Raw genomic sequence first — 20050 nt, forward strand, 5'->3', positions numbered from 1 at the left:
ATCTTTCTATCTGCAGGTGACCTCATCTGTAGTGTTCCCCATTATCGGCAAATGGTAGAGTCCGCCACAAAGTCTCACTTCTTGAGAAAGGTATCAGACTTGGAGTCAAAAGCCTCTAGGCCTCGTGTAGGATCTTCGATAAAACCATGAGTGTTACCTGGAATTATTTCTTCTTTTGTGAATTAAGATTGCTTGACTTACTTATTCTGCAAGTATATGAACACTTCCTATGGTGGGAGGAATTGAGGCAGCAAATACAAAAGTGCTGACATGGGGGGTATGTGTCATTTTCTATGGAAACTGCTGTTGTAACTTTCTTCTGAGTCCCCAAAATTAAAACAACAGATATGACTTTGCTTTGTGATCTCTGAAGAACCGTACAAATCAAAGAGATTGTGGCAACTAAGTGCAGCAAGTTAAGGCTAAAAGTTGAAACTACAAACATTATTAGGTTGACTATGAAAATAATATAAAAGATAAGTGTAGTCACCCCCTGATTATTCAGATTGGCTGCAGTTTGTGATTCTCAATGCCCTTTGATTCTCCTTCCCTTTCCTAAAACCAACTATTGAATATTTCTCTGCTCATTAACACCTGTCTGGGAGTGGGAAGGTGAAATGCTAATCAGCCCAGCCCGTTTGCTTAATCATTAGCTGCTATGATCCTTTTTCTTTTATTTTCCTGAAGTTGAGGCAGGGAAAAGTTGAAATCTTTTACTACAATGTTGGCTGTAGATTTCTAAACTTTGTGTCACCTCCCCTCTCTTTTACTGCATAGATAAATTCAGATATTTTGTTTTCAGTTGGGTATGAAAGAGAATAAAAAGATCTGGTAATTCATCAGTTCTCAAGTGTCACTATAACTTCATATTACATATTTCTTACTGGCCAGTGTTTGGAAAATCTTAATCCCCTACAAGGAAGCCTCAGGGTTTAATAGCGGCAACTTTAAGTCATGGCCCTATATAAATAACTACACTTGCTAAGTGAATTTAGACCAATAGGGAATCAACCTGGAGAAAATGACTGAAGACTACCCTCCCCTTTGCCTCTGGTAGACATTACAGGACCCTCCCCACACCAAATAAGGGAAGAAGAATGTTCTGAGCATTAAGGGCACTAAGAATAAATCTGAGCTATCACAGATAAGATTACTTTCAACTCCTTATTTCGTGTTTTCTGACATAGACCCCAAGATCTGTAATTACCTTAAGGGGACTGCGGGGGCTTTGACAGTACTTTTTAGTTATTTTGTTGTTGTTGTTGTTGTTGTTTTCCCTATCTTTCTTTGGGGCTGGAGAACTGGTGTGTGTGTGTGTGTGTGTGTGTGTGTGTGTGTGTGTTCCCCTAGAGTGCCAAAAAAAAAAAAAAAAAAAGAAAAGTGCTGAAGAGTCCTAGGGAGATGAAGCTATTTTTGTTCGAAGCTGATACTTCTGCCTGAGCCACAAGCACAGCTTGGAAAGGGCTCAGGTTGTTTCCAGGGGGAGAACTCTGCAGAGAAGAGACGAAGTTCAACAGGACAATAAAAGAGCAGCAGAAACAGCCAAGAAAACGAAGAGCCTTCACGTTTTTCACACAGAGCCCCCTATCAGAGTTCTCGAATTCTAAAGTATTCTGCAAAGTGCCACTTGACCAGAACTTTTGGCCTGCCTTTTCCATTCTCCAACCACCATGACTGAGATCACTGCTGAAGGTACTGCTACCATTTTCCAATAGTACCAATAGGAACAAAAAGGTGGAAATCGACAGTGACATTGACCGTCAGGTTGTTGACTTAAATGTTGCTTTTAGATACTTGTCTTGATCAATGATTCTATATGGAATTGGAGAAGTGGATTTGGGAGCAGAGAGGCTGATAGATCTGTGTGTTGGGGGAGAAAAGGGGTTTCTCTGAAATTTTGCATGGGGAAACTCTTCTCTGCTATGCCAAAGGCCCCAGTAGGTACCAGTTGTCACCCGTACCTCTATAAATAGCTATAGTCATGTAATGTAACCGCTGATATCTTACCTTGCAAAAATTACAAGACTTGCAAGGATAGAGACCAAAATGAACTTAAAATGTTGCATTTAATGTTTGAATGTAGAAAAATTATTTTGAGCATTTTTGCCTTATGATATTTTAAAATGGAGATCTTAAATTTGTTTTTCCTTTCTAACTTCAGTGTATAAATATGCACACACACGTATGTAAGATTTAAGATGTAAGTGCTCCCACAAAATTTGTATATATTTTACTATTGGTAGATATACAGAGACAAAGTTAGAAATGCACAGAATGTAGATCAATATGATTTTAAAAATGAAGCAATTTGAATTCTGATTCTTTTCACACACCCCATGTCTCTTTTACCTCTATATGATGAACTCTATCTTTCTATTAAAGGAAATATTTTGTTTCAGTGCTTCCTCTGAAAAGGTTTATGCCATAACTAAAACATATTTTTTTAATTATTTGATCATGGTAGCAATTGTTTCATCTATATATAAATATGCAAAATATATGTAAATATAAAAATGTATGTATATTTCTTAGAATGAAAGGACCCTTTAAACAACTAAAGCATTTTGAATCCAGACACAATCCAGTTCTAGTGAGGTAAAAATCTGGGAGGCGGATCTAAAATTTGCTTCTGACAGCTATAAGAAAATCAGACAGGTGGTGCTCTCATCAGCTTCCAAGTTGAATGCTGCTCTGGTTTGTTTTTAATTAGACAACTGAAAAATAGAACATGTGGTTTTGGCTCTTTGCATAGATGTTAGTATGGACACACAGTGATTTCGGAGTTGGAGATTTTCAGTCAATATTTATAAGGAGAAATGTCTTACTTGTACCTTCCACTGAGAAATTTAGTCTGGCACCCCAAATTGATAAAAACAGTTACTGAGAGGTTTCTGTGTATCAGGTATTTTGCTCAGGACTTTGCGCTATTTACTTACTTAAACCTCATACAATTCAATTAAGCCGGCATTATTATCTCCATTTTGCAGAAATAGAAACTGTAACTCAGACGTTCGGTGACTTGCTCAAGACTATGGCATTGCCAAGATTAGAAGCCAGCTCCCTTAGATCTAGTTTGTGTTATTTCTTTTCTGTAAGAGGATATCAGGTTTACTCTTTACCAACTTTAGTTCAGAATTTGCTAACTAAATATAAATAGCATTTTTTCCTATTCCTTAGATATTCTGTGTCATGTGGTCGTTAGTTTGTCTTAAAGAGAACTATCTTTAACAGCTGCTTGCTTAGCCCTGCACAAGTTAATAAGATACCTATGAATGTGTTTCCCTCCCTGTGGACCGGGTGTGGGCATCCAGCCGATTCAGGAGGTCATGACCAAATCATGTTTCGTTTGCTTGTGGATTATTCTCTGTAGAACTTGGCACTTGATTCACAAAATGTTTTTACAGGAGAATTCTTGATTATGAAATAGAACTTTTGTTTCTATCTTCTCCCCGTGGAGCATCTAAAGGATTCTCGCAAGACCTCTTGGAGTCTCCATAAAAATCATTGAATTAGTAATAAAGGGTAAAAAAACACCAGCTAGTGAGGGTCATTTCCTGCTCCTTGGCCTTTACAGTTCATAGGATCTATGTCATCTGAACACCAATTATGTACTTTTTTCCTTTTCGGGAATGATTTATTAATCATATTTCTCAAATGAAAATTAGACTGCCAACTAAGAACTGAATTTTTAAGGTTAGCACCTCAGTCATTCTCTGGGGTTATCCAGAGCTTCTGGCACACTTCTCTCCTACACACTTTTCATTTTGTCTTTATGATTCTCACTTTTTTGTGTCCCAGCGTCAATAGCTTTCTTTTGGTCTTTCGTAAGGGGTATGCTTTTGTACAGAACTTTAGTACATGTCATTCCCTTAGCCCGGAATAGTCTTTCCTCTCATCCGCTGTATTTCTTTTGCCACCACTTTGGGGCACATTACGAAAATGTAAGTACTGCATCAGTAGACTGTGACATCTACTGATGACTCTTCCCATCCATTTATCACAAAGCAAACAAATGCTGTATAGCAATTATGAAAGGTAGAGCTAGAGTAGCCCCCTAGAGAGTTCTAGTCCACTGTCCTGACCTCCACTGTTGGAAAACTGAGGCTGATACAGATTAAATGACTCCCCCATGGCCATTGATAATTAGAGGAAGTCTGAAGATACAATTCATGTCTCCTGTGGCTTCTCTCAGTGCTTATTCAACTATAACCGCAGCACACATTTATAAACCTTACCAAGTTCTTCACATAGATTACCAGTTCATGTTCCAAGCCTGACTACTTCATCTGACAGATCAAAGGAAGTAATGCTAAATATGGAATTGTGTTTCAGGTACAGAGCCATAGATGAAGTAGAACTAGGACCAAGTTGAAAGCCAAAGGATTTTAGAGAAATAATCTCTTTGATTCTGGCCATGATGAATTTATAAAGATAATTACAATGACAATTATCATAACAATTCACATCAAAAACTAATGATGTACTATATATTGGCTAATTGAACATAATAATAAAAAAGAAATCTAAAAAATAGTAATAATAACAATTCACATATATTGAGAAGACATTAAATGTCAAGCACTGTATGAAGTTTGTTACACGATCTATACATTATATAGATACTTTTATCATTGCTATTTATAGAATAGGAACTTGAAATTTAGAGAGGTTAGGGATTTGCCTGAATTCACACAGCTATATAGAGTATAGCTAAGATTCACATCCAGATCTCTGTCTGAGTCATGTTGACTACTTCTCCTTGCTGTGTGAGACTAATAGTTAGCTTGCTGTTACTTCAGAGGCTGACAGGGGTCTACCCTAGGCCACCGTTCTGATTTGGCCCATGCTAGATTGAGTAAGTTGGATCAGGCCACAGACTGGATCAAACTCAAAGGGTGCTAGGGTCTAGGACTATAAATAGCCTTCTACCTTCTTTCCAGAGGCTATTTCTAAACAAAGCCACCAAAGTCAGCTCCCCTTATGAGTTTTATGTGAACTTGCAACCACCAAAAAAGCATCTATTTGACAGCATACAGCACTATGCAAAAATACCTTTGGAGTAATTTTTATAGTTATTTTTTTAAACTATAGTTAATTCTTAATAGCTTGGTTGAAAAGATAGAGACTTTTTTAAAAGCTGATAAAATTTGTAATTTTTTCAAATTACCAAGGTAACTAACATACAGTCAAATTATGCTTTACAATAACATCTATGTAACTGTGTTCTCTGGGTCCAAGGATCTCCAAAAGAGAGGGAAGTACAAATTTCTACATAATAGATTCAAGTTGGTAAAGATCTCATATATAATTAACTGGTAATTTACTAGAAAACTTAGTTAAGGGTAATTTAAAAAAAAATTAGGTCAAACTCTCAACTTCTAAACTGTTATATAACTTCAGGATTCAGGAGAAGGTTTATCATACCATATATGGGATTGTTTCCTCACTATTAGCTCAACCATGTTTTACTACTTCTGTAACAAACCTGTGGAAGGATTTGATATTCAAAATGTAGAGCAAAAATGGTAATTTATTTTACACAATGCACTACTTCAACAGACTGTATAGCACATGAGCTCCAATTGTTGCTCTCAAGAAAAAAAGATCGAGATTCACAGCCAGACTAATTAACTATGCACACAAGTTATGTCACCTAGAGCAACAGATGGTGGAATTAAGAGAAGGAGAAGATCCAGCCTACGTATTTCTGTCTATCTTGCTAAAACTGAGGGGCTATTCTGGCCCAAGTCGAGACAACTTGGGTTGGGAGGAGGAGAAAGTACTAGGTTCAAGCCCTAATCACTTACAAATTATGTTCTCCTGTTCAAGAAAAGCAATACCCCACATCTAGAATATCAATTTTAGTTCCACAAATACATTTTAAAAATTGACATTGACAAGACAATATATTTGGAGAAGGACCATGATTGTAAGAGGCACAGTTAAATGAAAAGACTTGTGCATAGGTTGTTTAAGGAGAAGATCGGGTTTCTTTATATGCAGCACTCGAGGACAAAGTGAAAACCCATAGATAAAAGTCTAGAAGCCACAAAAAGGCAAACTCTTGGCAAAATATAACACAAAGCCTGACCAACCATAAAATGATAGCTAGAACTAACTCTTCTGATTCAAAAACAAAAAACAAAAAAGGAAAATACATAAGTAGAAATAAAAGAAAAACAATGAAAAGAACACAGTCTCCAATTTTCAAGAAATAGGTGGATGGAGAATATTTTAAAGAACTACATCATAGCATGCAATCAGCAAAATCCAGGCAGGCTATGGGAACCGTTATGGTACAAACAACCCAGTTCCTTCAAAGAAGTTACTGGAAACAAAAAGATGCCAAGGAAACCTATAGATAAAAAGAAATGTTACCCATCATAATGTGTAAAATTAATAGATCCTGATTCAGACAACCTTAAAAATTTCAATGAAATAATTGAAAATTTGACATATTTTGAATGTCGGATGATATTAATGAATTCATGTATCTTTAGTGGGATGACCATATTGTGGCTATGTTTTAAAGCTACTTATATAATTTGGAGGTACATACTCCAATATATATGGATAAGATGATACAATGTTTTTTGAAACTTGCTTCTAAATAATATATCAGAGAGGAATATCAGTGGGGTGTATATGACATCGGACTGGCCAAGACTTGGTTATAATGGGACTGATGATGGGTACACAGGGTTTTGCTATAATATTCTGTCTACTTTTGTGAATATTCAAACCTCTCCTTAATAAAGAGCTAGGTAAAAAATAAAGAACAGAGCTGATGTTTTTAGTAAAAATTTACTTTTTGTAATATATATGGGTCAGTGAATCCACTGACCATCAAATTTATTTGTAAGTGTAAATTACTGTCTAAGTTAGCAGTCTGTTATTGAAATGGAAACCAAATATACTTGTATTAGACAACGGGGTGCAGAAATGTGCATGACATTTGTAATAGCAGAAAAGGAAATAATGATATCTTTAAAAATATGTTATAATGTGGGGATTTGGAGGTTAGTTTTATTTCATTTCTCAAAAGTATTAGTGACATTAATTAGACATCTTAATTAGTAACATCATTTTTTGAGATGGTCCATGTGAAAACCTGAAAAGAAATTAAAAACCTAAGAAGTCAATATGAGGCAAGGAAAAATGGTTCTAAAAAATGCAATGGTCAGGAGCATCATATTTATTGACAGGGCATTAAGGACCAAGTCTTTTATGAATATCTTTTTAAAATATCACAGAAACTCTGAAAGGCTAAGAGGCAGATATCACAGAAATCTGATCAGTCTGATTCTAAAACTTCTCAATCTTCTTTCCTGCTCAAGTTGAATTTAGAAAAAGAGAAGAAAAGCAGATTGTGAAAACCAGTGGGTGACATAATTCACTGAAAATCAGAGAGAAAAGGTAGTGTAGCACTGAAAGAAGGCAGCATTAACATAATTAAAGGCAGCAGATGGAGTACAAAGCATGTGGAGTTTAGGTGAGATATCCAGGTTGGAGCACCAGCTCCATTACTTAACCATAGTTATCTGGGGTGGGGGTGGGATGGGAGGTGGAGTGCGGGGATGGGGTTGGCATGAGGAGCCTCATAGGAGGCCAGAAGAATGTTTTCAACTTTTACAAGATCATGCTTCTTGGCAAATTATGTTTATGTGTATATTAAAAATTGTGCAAAGCGTCCATGTTGCGAAATCTATAGTGAAAGTGAACAGAAATGCATCTTTTTAGTATCAACCTTTGCTGGGTTCCATTAAGAAGCTTTTTGTTGTAGCTTTTGTTATTATTTGTAATAGTGATTTTTTTTTTACCACATTTTAAGCACACAGTACTCATGGAAGATATTCTGTTTGTCAGCTTAAATGCTTAATTTTTTTGTTTTTGGTGATCATTGTAACTATAATTTAAAAACCGTGCTACTGGAGGGAAAGGGGAGGAAGTCGGAGGGGGAGACGAACCATGAGAGACGATGGACTCTGAGAAACAAACTGAGGGTTCTAGAGGGGAGGGGGGTGGGGGATGGGTTAGCCTGTGATGGGTATTAAAGAGGGCACGTTCTGCATGGAGCACTGGGTGTTATGCACAAACAATGAATCATGGAACACTACATCAAAAACTAATGATGTAATGTATGGTGATTAACATAACAATAAAACATTAAAAAAAAACCGTGCTACTTTTACAATGCAAAAATGAATTGAGCCTATTCAGCTATTATTCTAAAGGCTTAGGAATCCTTATAGACTTAAAGCCTTCAATGCTGTTTGCATTAATTTTTAATCAGTTAACAATATTTAATATGAGAGAAACATAAAACAGTGCAACTAAGCAATTTTAAAGTGGTCTATATTGACCTTTGTATTGAATATATCAATTTGAAAAGAGAATGCATACATAGATGGTTAAGATTTTCCAGTTAAGCTTTTGATGTTATGGAGTTGAAATCATTATTCTTTTCTTCCATCAAATAAAAAGAAACCCTTTGGAGAAATGTTCAATATATTTTTAAAATGCAGATTATTTAAAGTAACACATTTTAAAAGAGCAAATTAGGGAAAAACCTTCATCTGAAAACCATGCATTAACATAATACAATACTTCCAAGCTTATGGAGTTTAGTTTCTGTTCAAATCAAAATTCTAGGAAAATCTAGCAAAGTTAAGTTTTGCTTTCCTTAATTCCCATTTTCTCTGAAAAACCAGAGTGCCATGAATAATTTCTGATAGGAAGGGCTTATTTGGGTGTCACATGAACATGTATTGCCCTGAGGGAGGGTTAAACAGAGATGGATGAACTTTCTGGTCCAAAAAGATATATTTTCCTACTTCAAAGGAAGTTAAAAAGAATATCCTTGGCAAATGTGTAATGAATAAAGTCCTGCTTCTCTCTGTACAAGTTATGCTCTATAAACATCAAACATCTCCACATCTCTGTGCCTGAAGTCAAGCTGTCAAAAGCACATGGAATTTACGATTCTGAGAGATCCTTTGGTATGTAAATGAGCTGTTTCCCCATAAACCACAGAGTCCATCTCACTTATGATCAACTTCATATTACATTTAAATATGTATGGTTTAGATATTTCCTAGTTTGGTACCTGTGGCAAGGGCTGGGGTATGTGGTCTTCACTTAAACAAATTAAAGATACGATCGTTTAATCTAGAGGAAAAGATAATTTATGTTTGTTCAGCAACCTGCTTGTTATAAACAGGTTTTCTCATTGCTACTCATTGCTGTATCCTCCCCCTCTCACTGACACAGGTTTCTGAAATGTTGGGAAAAACAAAAGAAAGAGAGATCCTAATATATAATATAATATAATATAATATAATATAATATAATATAATATAATATAACTCAGGGCATTAATGAGCTTATGGATGTGAGAGAATCATTTTCCACTTATTTAGACCTTCAAAATATTGTTAGCAAGTTTTCTCTGGAAAATTTATTGTTGCCTATTAAAATAAAATCATCATATGACTAAGAGAATTTTCTGTTTGTGGTAGACATTTGATATAACATCAAGACAAAATGGTAATTATAAAGTGACATTTCTTTGACCTCCAGTGCCAGAGCTATTATTTTTATCCATCGTTATTCTTATTTAACTTATGTATAATTGCCTGGGGGAAAAGAATATGGTATAAAATCTATATGTTACCAAGTATGGTAAAATGCCAAGCTTGTGAATTTAAATATGCAGAAGCATTAGGCATCGCTTTTAGAGAGAAGTGAGCAAACAAAATACACCCATTTGAAATATAACAAAATTATATACCCTGTGGTATTAATTATCAACCTATAATTAGATTTATACAGCAGGAGGTCATGTCAGAGGTTCAGCTGTAGTCAATATTTTAGAACCTATTATGCACCAGACAGCAGGGACATGAAGAGGAATAACACAAAGTCCCTGATTCTAATATAGTAGATTGAAAAACAAGCAGGAAAGAGCAAAAAATAATCATTAGACTGAAGACTAGACAGATATAAAAATATATAACTCCAGTTTGGATTTATGAATGATGAGTGTTTCAGTTGACAAAGTCATGCTATTGACCATAAATATTATGATCACTGAAGACACATTGAAACTTGCTTAAAAAATAACTTTAGAGTAATAGAGTGTCCTAGTCTTCACTGTGATGATTTGCAGTGCACATGCCATTGTCAGAAGGTGAAATGGCTCGCCAAAGTAAGGAGATCAAGAGTAGATTTATCAATGAAGAGATGAAGGAAGAAGAGATGGGTGGTAGGTGAGAATTAGTGATCTGTGGGATAAGGCCCTAGGATGACCAAGGTACAGAGTTACCAGGCTAAGCAACTGGGTAAAGATCCTGGTTTAAAGACTCTAGTTTTTTTAAGGCAATCTACTGCTATGTCATTAAAAAGGATGGATACCTTATACTCATGATTTATTTTGAACTTGTAGTTTATTACAACCTCTAGTTTCTGGCCCTCCTATGTGAGTATGCTCCCAGTATTTGTGTGTCCATTGCTGCTTTTGATCCCCATTCTACTTTGATCTCAGTTTGTATTTTTGGAATGCTATTTCCAATTCATGAACAAATAATGAAATAATACCATCAAGACAGGTAGTCACTAAGTAACTTTCTTCAGGTTAATAATGAGAAATAAGCTATTAAAAACTAATTTTGTGGTCACCCTTTTTCTAAGTACTATGAGAACTAGTGTTTAGGCCAGTGGTCTTGCTATGGTTCTCTAAAGGCACCGTATTAAGCACTGAAGCAAGGCAAGAGAGTTTTTGAGATACTAGGGAAAGGCCTTTGTCAAGGAACAGATGAAGAGACATGATCTTTAGTCCAAGGTTCAGAAGACATGATGAGGAAGTACGTAGGGTAGCAGAAATAGCTAGATTTGAGCAGTAAGTCAGCAGAATGCTCTAAAGACTTTGCTCATAGTGACTGAAAGGGTTATATTAGAAATAATAGTTTTGAGAGCTACCAGAAGTTTTATTTATCTCTTGAATTAAGTAGAGCAGGTTTACTATTCAGTTTCTGCCCAGTCTCCCTGGATTCATAAACTTTGTAGGTTGTGACTAGAATTGACTTGTTATAACCATAATCTAGCCAGGGTCCCTGTCTTTGAGTGACATAGGCTCTCAATACCCAGGTGTTTTGGAGCATGGTATTCTTATCTTTGTCCCTTCATTCTGCCATTCACTAATGGATGGAAAGGAGCAAAACTGTTGACATCCTCAAAGATATTCACTTAAGAAGCACATATATTTCAAGTATTTGCTTTGGCCAGTAACTATGCTAACTCTGAAGGTGAACTGGAAATATATATTCATCTGGCCCTCAAGGAAAGATTTGTAATTGTATCACTATATGATACAAGGCTGCTAGTTCTAAGTTGCCTAAAAGAAGAATAGACGAAATTATATATAAAAATCATGAGATAGATTCCTTGGTTTCTCATCACTCAAGTTTAATGTAGAAAATATTTACACATATGAAAGAGCTAGAGTATGAATTAATATGTAACTTGAAGGATAGCTCTAAATGAAAGAACAGGGGCATAAAGGAAAAGCAAAGAATTAAGTTTTTACTAACATCCCTAGATCCTAAAAATTCCAGGTTAATATATTTAGCAAACAATTATTTGATATATTCTTACTAAGTTAATATCTTGGTCTCGTGTTCTATGCCAGAGATCAAAGCTGGAGGAGACATCTCTGTTGGCATCTGGGGCAAGAGGATTAGTCAAAGGTCCATCCAAGACACTGCAGGATAATTAGCATACAGTAGTACCCCTCACATAATTTTGACTTCATAAACAACCACAGACATTTTCCTATGGGGATACTAACTACACCCTAGTTAACCAACAAGAACCTAAGATAAAGGTGAGCCTAGGTGCTAATCGTTGCAAAGGAGGTGGGATCAAAGTACTCAACTATGAGAAACTGCTGGATTATTTATCCTCCAATTCTACATAGAAGAGTATTTTAGATCAATATAAGGGATTTGGATTAGTGGGAAAGTCTTTTTAATATTTTCCAACAAAGTTACCAGTTACCAACTAAGAGTTAGTATACTAAATCAGTTACCATTACGAGTTACCAATTAAGTTACCAACTAAGAGTTAGCATACTAAATATGCCATCTATTTCAATGATTCAAAAGTTATTTGGAATAGAATGAAATCGTTCCTGAAATATAATTATATTGGGCTTTCTTAATTTGCATTTATAATTCTATAGTAGAAAGGAAAAAAAAAAGATGATGATTTTAAGGAAGTGTGAGACAAAGAGATTCACAAACCAAATGGAATGACACAATTTGCCCTGGAGAAAAATCAGTGAAAGGTGATGGCTTATTTTCTGTGTCCTTCAGCTAATGAGTTAAGAAGTGACAACATAATTTGAAGACAGGCCCAGATGGAAACATCTCTGATAGGTAAACTGAAAGACAGTACTTGGCAAAATTGCCTCATACAGTTTTACAGAAGCTAAATAATAAACCTGGGAGTGAGTTATATTTCTTTACTTCATAGACACCCTATATTAAGACATATTGAACTCCACACGTCTGGTTAAAGTACTTCCAGTGTTTCTTTAATTCCTTGTAACCCTACCAAAATGACAAATATGTTTTCCGATCTTGTAGGAACCCACTTAGAATTAAGTTGTTAGCTAACACTGAACTAGAAACTAAAATGCACAAGAACTCTAAGTGAAAATAAATTAGATAACTGTGGCAATTTTTTAATAACACTATCCCACTTAGTTTTCAAGAGACCAGCCACCTCATCAGTTCAGAGTTAAAACAATATTATGAGTCATCACAGTTTTTAAAATATTAAAAAAACTTTTTGTAAAATATATGTACTGAAAGCTGCATAAATCATATATATTTATATATCATTTACTAAACAATAATGGAGTTGACATCCACATAACCAGTACCCAGTGCAGGAAACAATATTTTCCATCACCTCTGAAGGATATTCCCATCTGCCGCCCACCCAGTGACTCTCATTTTGGTTTTGCTTTCCAATCAAGATTCCTTTTTCTCCAACCCTTTCTCCACAGGGAACAACTATTCTGACTTCTTTTTATAACAGTTTTCTTACTTTGTTTTATAGCTTTATGACCTCCACATCTATAAACAATATAGTTTAGTTTGGCCAAGTTTGTTCTTTACATAAATGGAACCGCACAGCATGCATTATTCTGTGTCTTGCTGCATTAATTCAACACTCTGTAACACTCACCTGCTTTGTTGTATGTAGTTGTAGTTCATGCTCTTCTTGCTGCACAGTTTCCACTGTATGAATGTCATAACTTATTTATCCATTTGAATGTTTTAAAATTGAAGGGCTTTTATGAACAATACAGCTATGATCATTTTTCTTATTTTTAGCTTTGATATTCTATGGTTCTATCATCAATGTATATTTATTTCATAGCACTATGCTCTGTGTTCAAAAGGTGAATTCAGCATGAAGAAGATGCCTTGCTCACTCAGAGGGTAATATATATATATATTATCATTGAGATCTAGTAAAAAAACATGGAGAAAGTGTGACCTCAGGGCTATCTACCAGAAATGCCCTAGCTTGTTTTTCAGAAGAAATTGATGTATCCCCACAAGATATATAAAATGGGTATTTGGGAGAACAGGAAGGAAGGAATAGAATAGTAAGGACTTCTCAGAGATAAAGAAGTAATCCTCAATGTATAATGACCCTTATCTGAAACTGTATAGGTAGCAACTCAAACGTAGACATTTAGACCCAGCATAACCTGATATAAAAAAGAGATTGTTCAACAGATATTATTGAAAGAAAGTGTATGGAGGCCAGGAGTTCAGCATGAGCATACTGAAACTCATTAACTTTTTTCCATTCAACTATTCCTCTGAACCTATGGAGTCTTATCTTTTTCCCATTTGCTCAGTCTCTAAATTTTGGATTCCTCATTGCTTAATTCCATATTTTCCTCTTTATTCCCACTGTTCCTGCTTTAATTTAGCTCCTATCATTTCATATTTGGATCCCTGTATGTGACACACCATATTTTTCACCAGAGGCAATAGCAATATTTCCCATCTCATGTGCTCTTCTTACAATGTGAACTTGACTCTTTTTCCACTGAGAAGTGGAGTCTATTTTCCCTTCTCTTGAATCCAGAGAAACCCATGTGATGATTACCTCAACAGATAAAATACAATGAAAATGATACTATATGATTTTCAAAGATAGATCATAAAAATGCCAGGCATGTCTGTCTTGCTGTCTTGGGATATTCACTTTTGAAACCATGCTGTAAAAAATTTGAATCACCCTGTAGTGAGGCCCATAAGGAGAGGAAACAAGGTCCTTGGCTGATAAACTCAGCTGAGCTCCCAGTCAACAGCCAGCACCAACTTTTCAGACATGTGAGTAAGCCATCTTGAAAATGGATACTGCCGTCCCCAGATGAGTCACCCTAGGTGATACTTGTGGAGCAAAGACAAGCCATGCCTGCTGAACTCTAATCTAATCACATATTTCTGAGCAAAATAAGTGATTATTGTTGTTTCAGGCTGCTAAATTTTGGGTTGTTTTGTTATGCAGCAACACATAACTGTTACACTAACTGTTACAGTGTTACATAAGAATCCATGTAATCCCCTACCTCTAATCCATCTTCCACATGATTACTAAAGTAAATCTATAACACTATACAACCCAGTGACTAATGGTTAACTCGTTCAGTGTACCACTGCTTCAGACATATTCAGTATGATGTTAGCCAATTGAAAAATTGTTATACCTCTACAACTTTATCAGTCATTTATCCACATATTCAATACTTTATTTTCAAAAATTTTTAAGGAATGTTGACTATTATAAAAGTATTCTAGTCACTGGAGAGATGCTTATTGAAAAAAAAGAAGAAAAAGTAGAAGGAGGAGGAGGAGGAGTGGGAGGGGGAGGAGGAGAAGGAAAGAACAGAGAAACAGAAGAAAGAAGGAGGAGAAGGAAAAGAAGAAGAGGGAGAGGAAGAAGAAATTCTTGCTGTCAAAAGACTCACTGAAGCAAAATCTCAATTACACCCCACTTGGAGATTTTGCAAATGTGAATGAGAATTTTTTTTAGTTAGTGTGCTTAAAAAGTGTCCTGGTTGTGGGCCAGGGAATTTCAATGTGTGGGATCCCCACACAATACTTTGCTCTACTGAGCAGGTTTAAGCAACACTTTGCACAGAGAAGTGCTCACATAATGTGTATTGGTAAAGAGTAGATAGAATATTAGTTATGGCATATAGAAAAACGACCCTCTAGGATATCCATGCCTCAACCCTCAGATTCTGTGAATATGTTATCTTACAAGGCAAAAGGGAGTTTGCAGGTGTGATTAAATCAAGTACCTAGAGATGGAGAGATTATCCTCGATTCTCTGGGTGGGCCTAATCTAACCACATGAGTCCTTAAAAGTGGAGAATGTTCTTGGTGGTGGTTAGAGGGAGATGTGATGTCAGGACTTACTGGCCACTAGTGGCTTTAAGGGTGCGGGAAGAGGCTGTGAGCCAAGGAACACCGTAGCCTGTAGAAACTGGAAAGGGTAAGGAGACTGATTCTTCTCTGCAGCCCCCAGAAAGGAATGTAGCCTTGCAGACACATTGATTTTAGCCCTTTGAGACCCATGTTGGACTTCTGAGTCACAGAACTGTAAGAAAATAAATTTGTGTTATTTCGAGCTCCTGAGGTTTTTTTTTAATTTTTTATTGTTATGTTAATCACCATATATTACATCATTAGTTTTTGATGTAGTGTTTCATGATTCATTGTTTGTGCATAACACCCAGTGCTCCATGCATAATGTGCCCTCTTTAATACCCATCACCAGGCTAACCCATCCCCCTACCCTCCTCCCCTCTAGAACCCTCAGTTTGTTTTTCAGAGTCCATCGTCTCTCATGGTTCATCTCCCCCTCTGACTTACTCCCCTTCATTCTTCCCCTTGAGCTACTGAGTTTTTGTTCATTTGTTATGTCAGCAGTAGAAAACAAATATACTGTTCTCTGATTACTGTAAATCTTTCTTTTACACTAAGAGACACATTTTCAGAGGGTACATATAAAATTGACATAGAAGAATTACAAATTTATTTTTCCCAAAATATTTTTATATAAATCACTTTTTAAGTAAAATAAATAAGTCTCCCTTTTATATGAGAGACCTGAGGCTAAAAAGGAGCCCTGTTTTCAAGGTCACAGAGCTCATTATTGGGACAATTAATAATAGATTAATAATTAACTAGGTTATTCTTTTTGCAGAAATGTATGCTGACTTTCCTTCCAATAAACTGAGTTTTCTAGTAAGTAACATTTTCCCCTTAATAATCAGCAAAGTTAGACACTTTGTTTTGGTTTTTATTTGTCACCAATGGATAATTGCAAATCTTAGGAAAGAGGGTTGTAGTTTGTGCAATATTTATTCCTTCTTAATATCTCTACAATGGGGTGTCTGGGTGGCTCAATCAGTTAAGCATCCGCCTTAGGCTCGGGTCACGATCCCAGGGTCCCCTTCTCAGTGGGGAGTCTGCTTCCCCCTCTGCCCTCCCCCCGCTTGTGCTCACTCTCTCTCTTGCAGAAATAAATAAAATCTTAAAAAAAATCTCTACAATGATTCTCATTACATTCAATACTGTGAGCATTTATGAAACACAAATTGTGACTTGTTCTATGATCAATAACATTTGCATATTTATCTAGTCAGCTACACACAATATACAATACATATTGTCCACACTGTCTAGATGATTACAAAGGGAACTTCTTTAAAAGGCTCCCTTAGTTCTTAGCCCAGGACATCTTGTCCTTCTTTGGAATGGGTATCCTTCACCTTCCTAGGTTTGCACACACCAGGAAGCTATGCACATTTGCCTCTAGATAAGAGCCTATTAATAGAAAACTGACACTGCATCATTAAAAAAAAATCAGGTCAGAGATTAATTTCATGGAAACCCACAGTCATGTCAGCTAAACATGATCTGTTTGAGGTGGGTGAAAAATGTGTGATCACTTTGCTTGCTGTTCAAACAAAATAAATATGTCTCGCTTTTAAATTCAGATTCTGAGATATTCTTTCTCTCATTTAGAACTTCTAAAGTATCCTTGCATGAAATTCCTGCAGATTTTAAAGTACTGACACAAACTTCATGCTTAAACATCTTCCCAATAAGGCCAATTCAAGAACAAAAGTGGTGAGAGTGTAGAATATAGGAAGGTATGACAAATGAGATTAATTAAAATTGTTGAAGTAATGAAAGTTAGAAAAGAGAAACTTGGAATTAAGTAAACATAAAATTAGATTTGCAGGAAAACAAAGTTGCCTTAGTTCTGCCTGAAAACATTAGTTTCCACTACATGGCAAAGTGCAGGTAGATATACATTTGTTGATGAATATGAAAGGAAAATTTTCAGAAAGGAAATAATACGATAACAGAGCAAAATTGTAAGTGGTAAAAAAATCATAAATATGTAACATTTGTATAGCATTTATTTAGTATAAATGCATACAAGCAAATATGACAGGCACATAAATTTGATTTGTGATGCATAGAATAAGATATGAATGTAAAGTTTTTATTTTAATAAATATTGAGTTCCTACAACATTTGAGACCCTGTCATGAAGCACTAAAAGAAATTATTTGGTCAGCATATCACATAAAGGTATAATATTGTTGTAGAGAAATTTTTTGATAAATATAATTAAAATAATTTTTAAAACATTTATTTTAAATATAATAGCTTAAGGTCAACAGCTAGGAATGACATTTTTATTCTCAAATAATTGTGCAAATGTGTTTTGTTTTTCTAAATTTATACATCATATATCTTTGAATTAATATTGAAAGGATCAATCTGAGGTTATTAAAAAACATAACTAAATATTGCCCTATGGTAATACTTATGTTCTATGAATGGTGGAGAGTTCGAGGTAGGAAGTGAGGTATACATACTTAGACCAATCCTTTCCAAACTGATGTGCATATGAATCAGTTGGGAATTTTGTTAAAAGGCAGGTTCTGGTTCAGTAGGTTTGGGGTGGGGTCTGAGAATCTGCATTTCTAACCAGCTCTTCGGTGCTGAGAATGCTGCTGGTCCATGGACCACACTTTAAGAATATACTGTGGTATTTAAGGACTGCTTAGAGAAAAATTCTGCTTTTGGTTTTAGACTCTAATTTTTCAACTGAAATAAATAAGCCAATGGATAACCTGGGAAAGAAGACAAAAGAAAGAATAATTTATTATTATTTGCATTTTATTTGACTCTTTAAACAGTGTGTTTGAGTCCTTTTAGGAAAAAGTGTTCATGATGTTGGGTTAATTGTGTGCCATCAGACTCCAATTCATCACATCTATATAGTGGCAAATACTCTCGATCCTGTAAAATCCTAAAAAGAATTTTTCACCCTTTAATGATATTTCTGTGATTGTTTATAAAGACTTGGATTTTAAAATGGATACAAATTGTATGATCTTTAGATGCTTTTTCACACTTAAAAATGATCAGTTATCATTAATTTGTATTTATTGAACTTCACTGGGTATCTGATATTAGACTTGACACTTTCAAAGTGATTGGACACATGTGTCTCCATAACAGACTTCAAGCTATCTCAATGCTTAACATAAAAGAGTTGGAAAACCAGTTTTTTTGGTTTGTATTTGTATTTCATAAATACAAATTAATGATAACTGATCATTTATAAGTGCGAAAAAGCATCTAAACTGAGTAAATGAAGTTATTAAGCAGAATAAAATAGTTGATTAATAATGTTGATGACATTGATTGATTAGTGCTAAAAGGGGTTATGTTCTCTCCTTAAGATGATGAATTTTGCATTCCTTATAGTAATTAGGAAGCATAAAAACTTGCAAATATATTTTTAAATACATTTATTCAAACAACTGCTGGAAAATCTCTAAGTTTATTTCAACTGGAACTAGAAATGTTTCCTACTGTAAATGTAGGTTGGGATTTAGCTCATGAAAACTCTGGCATTAGTTGACCACTTAAAAATCACACTTTTCTAGCACACATGCTGGCACACCATATGAGTCTTAGATTTGGTCAGTGTATGGAATTTTCCAATACCTTTGTAAGTGAAGGAGGATGCAGTTGCCTTTCACACTAATTTTGGTCATTATTCACTAAATGTACCACTTTCCCTTGATACTCAGGGCGTCTAATTTTACTTTTATGCTGTGTTCAGTTATTGATTTTATTTTTATGATGAGAAAGAAATATGATAATAAAGGAAGTGGAATTGTAAGAAAATAGAGTTGGAACAGGTTTCAAGGTCATTTCAAACAATTTCATGTTAAAATGCAAGAGTTATTCATGTTATAAAATTATGTGCCTGGAAACTACTTCTAGTCTTTCTCCTGTCCCTGAGCAGAAATATACTTTCACTGTAAGAAATGTCAAAGAAAATGAATATCTTTCTCATGGTTAAATATTTCCATGTAAGGGTACTCAACATTTTCTTTAGAAAGCTATTTGTGTCTAAAAATACTTATGTCAAGATGTCCTCTCCTAAATCTCTCCTGTTAAGATTTAACACAATTTCCTCTTTTATTTTCAAGCTTGAAAATAGCAGGTCACCATTGTCTTTATAGTGACCCTTTGTCTTGTAGAACACTGATCTTAGGTTTCGCAGCTCTTGACTTAACAAGTTGAAAGAGCCAAGAAGGAAAAGAAAATGCTTCTCCATAGGCTGTACATTAATTTTTTAGCCTTTAATCAGAAATTAATCATATTAATCATACTAATTTCTAACCTGCTAATTTCAAATGGTAGTGTATTTTGAGCATAGGTAAATGTGATATTTCAAACTTTTATTAACAGGTAAAGCAATGGCACTGTCTGATCAAAAAAACAAAAAAACAAAAAAACAAAACAAAACCCACCAAACCAATTAGAAGGCATGCCAGCCTTGATTCTGGGCTCATGCTTACTGCCTAACTCTCAGCTTTGTGTATTGGGAATGTTCCGTTAAAAAACTACGTGAGATC

At 35.2% G+C, this 20050-nt stretch overlaps 1 protein-coding gene across 1 annotated transcript in view; it reads left to right on the top strand.

The window, feature by feature from the left end:
* Positions 1-1428: 1428 nt before the first annotated feature.
* Positions 1429-20050, top strand: part of TRDN (triadin) — a 360457-nt gene continuing 341835 nt past the window's right edge. The window contains exon 1 of the mRNA XM_027601775.1: positions 1429-1692. Within this exon, the coding sequence (XP_027457576.1) occupies positions 1671-1692 (22 nt within the window). The 5' untranslated portion in view covers positions 1429-1670. The remainder of the gene's footprint in view (positions 1693-20050) is intronic.

The sequence above is a fragment of the Zalophus californianus genome, chromosome 7, assembly GCF_009762305.2.
Source record: "Zalophus californianus isolate mZalCal1 chromosome 7, mZalCal1.pri.v2, whole genome shotgun sequence".
Lineage (NCBI taxonomy): Eukaryota > Metazoa > Chordata > Mammalia > Carnivora > Otariidae > Zalophus > Zalophus californianus.